The sequence below is a fragment of the Cervus canadensis genome, chromosome 31 (genome assembly GCF_019320065.1).
Source record: "Cervus canadensis isolate Bull #8, Minnesota chromosome 31, ASM1932006v1, whole genome shotgun sequence".
Classification (NCBI taxonomy): Eukaryota; Metazoa; Chordata; class Mammalia; order Artiodactyla; family Cervidae; genus Cervus; species Cervus canadensis.
The window spans coordinates 32,371,902-32,377,901 of NC_057416.1; the positions used below are offsets into that span (position 1 = coordinate 32,371,902).

Here is a 6,000-nt window from a genome sequence, read left to right on the forward strand (position 1 = left end):
TGATTTGTTACAATTGACACAGGAAACTGGATGTGTATGTTCTAGAAAATTTAGAAAAATGTACATAGAAAAAAAATCACTTGCAATCCCACTGTTCAGGAATTTTACTGTGAAAGTTTTTGGTGAACTTCTTTCTAAATCCTTACTTTTAAACATAAATATATATGTATATGTGTATATATATATGTATATATATAATAATTTTTGTATATTTTCAACTTAAGTAAATTTGATATACAATAAATTGAAATATTTAAAGTAAGAAAAAGAATCAGGCTAATATTTAACACTGAATGCAAGCTAATCAAAAACAAGCAGACCTACAATAGAAGTGAAGAGAATTCCTGAGACATAAAGAAACTAACTGCAGATAGAAACAAATGTAGGAAAAATGAAGAGTGCCACAATGGGTAAATTCATGCTTAATTATAAAGGGACATTGACTGTACAAAAGATAATTGTTACATTGGGGCTTAAAAGCATATAAGAAAAATAATGAAAAAGTAGAAGACAAGTGAAATGAAAAAGGCTTAATGATCTAACAACTTATGTGTGTGTGTGTTAGTTCCTCAGTTGTGTCTGACTCTTTGACCCCATGGACTGTAGACCACTTAGGCTCCTCCATCCATGGAATTCTCCAGGCAAACAGTGGAGTGGGTAGCTATTTTTTTCCCAGGGGGTCTTTCCAACCCAGGGATTGAACCAGGATCTCCTGCATGGCAGGCAGATTCTTTACCATCTGAGCCACCAAGGAAGCCCCCAACAATGTTGAGTAACTAGTACAAGTAATAATTTATATTAGATTCAATAACTCAGGAATTAATATGATAGTCTAGAGAAACTACTAAAGAATAGAAAAAGATATATAACAAAGAATTTAATTGAAAGAAAATGGTATAATATAAAATAATAGATTCATTAAAATGGAGACTATGAAGGAAAAAGGAATACAAAATAAAATGTACAAAAGACAAAAATGACTTCAGACATAATATAGAAAATCAAAGGATCAAGAAAAACAAGAGCATCTTCAAATTGTTGAACACAGCTAGACTTAGTACAGTACTTAATACTGTGTGATATCTGTACAGATAAGTAGGGCTTGGGAATAAACCTAAAATTAGAGAAAATAGTCCAGAAAGAGATCCCTGTCATAAACACTCTCTTGAATGATGACAAACATTTCATTACAGTCAAATGGGAAAATTATGTTTTCAGTAGCATGTGCTGGATTCATTGGAGGGTAATACAAAAAAATATTCAAATCTGGACTCCCATGCTCATAAAACACACAAACATGAATTCTGGATGAATCCTAGAGTTGAGTATGAAAATGAAAACAATAAAAACTATTAGACAAAAGTGGCAGCTTGAATTCATGACTGTATGGAGACAGATTTCTTCCAATATATGAAAATAATAATACCTACAAAGAAGATAATAATTTGGATTGCATTAAAAAAGAGTTTCAGACTCAATTAAAAAAATTCCTGACTGAATAAAAAATTGAAAGAGAATGATAGGAAAAATTCCTCCAAAAGTACTATGTAGATTCAATGAAGTCACAATCAATATCTATGGACATTTCTTTGTGGAAGAGTTTTTTGTAAAATATATGAAAATGAAAGTGGTAAAAGCCAGAATATTCTTGATGAAGATAATATAAAGAGACAGACTGACTAAAACTTTTAATAAAGCCCATAGAAAAAAGACCACTAGAGTTTTGATTTTTCTTTATTCCTGAATATGGTGTGCTTTTTTTTTTTTTTAACTAATTTCCTCAGCTTGTATGGGATTGAGTTTGGGTAATTACAGTTATATTCCACATCCTTAATACTTTCTGATGTGTAAACTAATTTAAAACTCACTGTTCTTTCCACTCAAAAATCCACTATGTTCTTTCAAACTAAGTTGAATATGAGAACTTGAAAACAAGTCATATTTATGTATTAATGAAAACTTCAAGATAATTAATATATGTGCTTAAAAGATTTTTCTGAAGCATAAAATAAGAGACAAATAGCCAGCAACTGAAAATATTAAAGAATGCAAAATAATTACTTTCTAAATAAATATAAATAGTAATTATAAATAGAACAAAGAAAAGGTGATAAAATAACGTAGGTCACCTACTTTTGCATTAGGTTCACAGTGTATATTTTCCCTTCAATTAAAATGTTGTAGGATACCTGGCAGGAGAGTGGATTAAAAAGGCAAAAGAAAAGTGAGAAAAACGTTATAAAGGAAAGCTATCTTTTATGCTACCAATAATCACATCCTATAGCACACTAATACAATAAAAAGAGGAAAATTTATAATTTAATATTGACTTATTCCAATGGAATCAGATATTAAAATATTTGCTTCATTTTAAAGAGATGTGATAATATAATATGTGCAGTTTTTTTTTCATTTTTAATGTTTAGCCAGTAAGATAGAACCTAAAACATTGATTATTTTAATCTGTAAGTGTGTTTAATAATGAACTTATTGAAAAATTTGCACTTAAAAGAATATAATTACTCAAAAGAACATTTATGTAGTATAGCAAAGAATTAACTGCACATGCTTGATATTTATAGATTTTATAAAATTTCTTCCAAGTTTGGATGCACTATTCATTGATTTTGTTAATATTAAGATAAATTTTGCCTGATAAATAATGGTTGTATAGTAAATGCTAACTTTACTCTTTGCTTTGTACAATTTTTTCTTATTTTTGTGTTAGACCTTTCCATTCCCTTGTGATTTAGTTGTTTCTCTTGCAGGCATATATTTTAAAATCCAATTTGAAAGGTATGTGATTTCTGATAAACTTAATCAAAGTACAAAGTTTTATTTAAAATTTAATTCTCCATTGTATCAAGATATATGTGTGCTTTGTATTCTTTTATTTGTTACAATTACAATTGCATCTTCAATTTATTTTGAGTTATACACATCCATACTTTTCACCAGTTCCTGCTTTTATGTTGTTCTTTGTCTCAGTTTCAATTTCTACCTGCTGAAGCACATCATTTAAAATATTTTCTTCTCTTGTAATCTGAAAGTGTTAATGTACTCTAATTTCTAATAAGCTGCATTTATTCTGTGTTGTGATACCTGATCTCAGTTCATCTATGTTTAATGTAACCTCTTCTCCAGACTTTTTCTCTCTCTTTTCTAGGAATTCTAACTATTCCGTACCTATAAGCCTCTAATTCCCCTGTTTTTGTTTAGCCATTTACATGTTGTATCTGTTTATTTCTTCAGCTGTCTCTGTTCTACTGTTAATTCTTGATTTTACATGCATATCTTTCAATATAGAAATTCCACTCAGTTATTTTTAAAATCTTCTAGTCTTTTTTAAGTTGAATATTCTCTTATGATAATTTCTTGATTATAATAATTATAAATATAACACATTGCATATTGTGTTTGCAGCATTTGTGAAATCGGTAGGTATGATAACTTCATCAGTTGAAAAATTACTATTAATCCCTTATTATGTATCCATTACCATTCTAGGCATTGGAATTAGAGATATTAACAAAATAGTCAAAAATTTTCCCTCATGAATTTGACAGTTGAGGAAAGACTTCTCTTCTACTTCTCTTATGGGAATTACTGTCATTGAATCTGGTGAAACCTGGCTGAAGACATTTCCCTCTTAAGTAGGTTCCGTGCATATTTTCTAATATGACCAAGTAATTCCATAGATTTTTTCCATAAAACATGAAACACTCTTAAAATGCTGTTAAATGTCTCACTTCTTGTTTTCTATTTAAGTAGTTTAAAGTTTTCATTAAATACATATTCCCTTATAAATTATATATTGACAATTTTAGGCTTGTAATATCTGTGTTAGGGTGAGCATTAAGTAGTTGCTAAGTAAGTATTTGCATTCAAATTATCTAAACATTTACTACTCAATTAAAAAGAAAATTCAGGTGTCGTGTTTCAAAAACCATACTTCACTTCTTTAGAAATTATTCTGGAAATTAATTTAAAAAAGATAAGAGTCTTTCTAATTGAGTCAAAGAATAAAAAAGAGAAAACTAATACCTGAACCAAGACAAACTAAGATGGCATGAAAAAAATTCTTAATGATTAACATGTTTGCAATTAAGATATAAAAATTATTCATGTAACATTTCATTAAGTCAAACACTTATCATTCCATATAAGGATGCCATAGGTTTACTAAACAACAACTAAAAATCCTCCAAATCTTGCATGGTGAGTGAGGGTTGAGAGACTCCAAATGGGTCAAGTCAGAGATTATTCAGACACTCAAGAGGGAAACATTTAGAAGATGGGCCTTGGGACTTTAACATAAGCATCACTTCACCATATTTCTATGAAACACTGTTAATCTTGGTTCATTTTCAAAAGGGTTTTTTCACTTAAGAAAAATTAGGGATAAATATAAAATTCAGAAAGTGTGCAAGGATGAAAAGCACCAGGTTTACTTATTAGGAACAAAATATTCACATGCTTTTTTAGTTCGTGGAAAATGTTAGTGCTTTAATTACATGTGTTTCTACTCCTCCACTTGATGTTGACCGTATTTTCTCCGGAACTGTGAACTGCACACGTAGTCTTTCAGAATCTGCAAGGTGCAAAATGTTTTACTGGGGCAACATCCATCACCTCACAGCTTCCTTCATCATTTCCTCATCTAAACCCATAATATTCTACATGCTGCCCCTCATTTCTGCTCTCTTTTCAAGTACCCTCAATATCCACTTCTTTCTAGAATTACAACTCTTTTCAAGAGAAATAAGCATGCTTCTTTAGGAATATTGCCCTGTGGGCAGGTTCCGGTAACCCTGAGGCAAGAGTTTCAAGTATTATTAGAACAAAGAAAGTCAGATCCTTTGGACTTTCCAAATACAGAATCCAGAGATCAAAAACTCAGGGCAGTCTGTGAAACAATCAACTTAAGGTGTGTACTCCAGCCCCGGCATCGGCATCACACGTATTTACTACGGTCTCAAGAAGAGTGGTCAAGACCCTCGCGACCAAAGTGGATTTTGACTGGGGAAGGAGGCAATGCGGGAGTGTTTTCGGACTTACTAGTTGGAGCTCCCGTCACGAAAGCATTTTCACAGAGACAGCCGGCCTCTCAGAGGGAAACGGAAAGGAGCCCTAACATCCCCAACAGGTCAGAAGAGGGAATTTGTACTTACTGTCCTCTGTCTGAAGCCCGGTGAGCCCCAGGAGCAGAGACAGAAGGCACAACATGGCTTGATGTCCTGGACGCCGGCCGAGTGACGGCCGTTGGCTCGACTGCAGGGCGGTTGGCGCGCGCGCCGCGGCCCCGGCCACGCACACGGCTGGAGGTAGGCGGCGGGGAGAGCCGCGGGTTCAGACTCCGGATGCTGTGTGTTGCTCAACGTGGGCGGCCTGGGCCCTTGAGCCTAAGCAGGAGGAGGCTGCAACCCGGTGCGACTCTGCCTTCTGGCTAAGAAAGTGCAGAATCCCTTTTGAAACAAAAGGTTGAAGCAGCAGCTAATGAACAGGAAGGTTCATCTGTACCTTACCTGAACTTTTGCATATAATATATTGTGTACAAATATATATATTTATATATTTATCAATAAACATATTAGATACATAATAAATATTTATATACATCTCAATATTCAAGTGAATAGACCAGTATAATTAATACCTAGATCCAGATTAAAAAATAACATATAGAAATACCAAAGCTGCCAGACTGTGACAAATGTCAGCAGCCCCTCATAATCACTTCTAAGACAATAGTTTTGTCTGTTTTTCAACTTATATAAATGGAGCTAATCATCATGTATTCTTTTTATGTTTAAGTTCTTTTAACAGTATTAGGAGATCCATACATATTGTGAATAGTAACAGCTATTTTTTTCTCTTGTTGCTGTATAGCGTGCATTGAATGAATATGTCTGTTTTTTTCTATTTTACTATTGATTATAATTTTATTCACTATAGTTGCAGCTATTAAAAAACATATTTGGCATAATACCTTCCAGGTCC

At 32.6% G+C, this 6,000-nt stretch overlaps 1 protein-coding gene across 1 annotated transcript in view; it reads right to left on the bottom strand.

Annotated features, from left to right (window-relative positions):
• Window positions 1-5,300, bottom strand: part of ADAM2 (ADAM metallopeptidase domain 2) — a 108,424-nt gene extending 103,124 nt beyond the window's left edge. Inside the window, exons 1-3 of the mRNA XM_043454360.1 lie at window positions 5,172-5,300; window positions 4,515-4,591; window positions 2,134-2,189 (exon numbers count right to left, since the gene is read on the bottom strand). Coding sequence (XP_043310295.1) covers window positions 2,134-2,189; window positions 4,515-4,591; window positions 5,172-5,226 — 188 coding nt within the window. The 5' untranslated portion in view covers window positions 5,227-5,300. The remainder of the gene's footprint in view (window positions 1-2,133; window positions 2,190-4,514; window positions 4,592-5,171) is intronic.
• Between the last annotated feature and the right edge of the window lie 700 nt (window positions 5,301-6,000).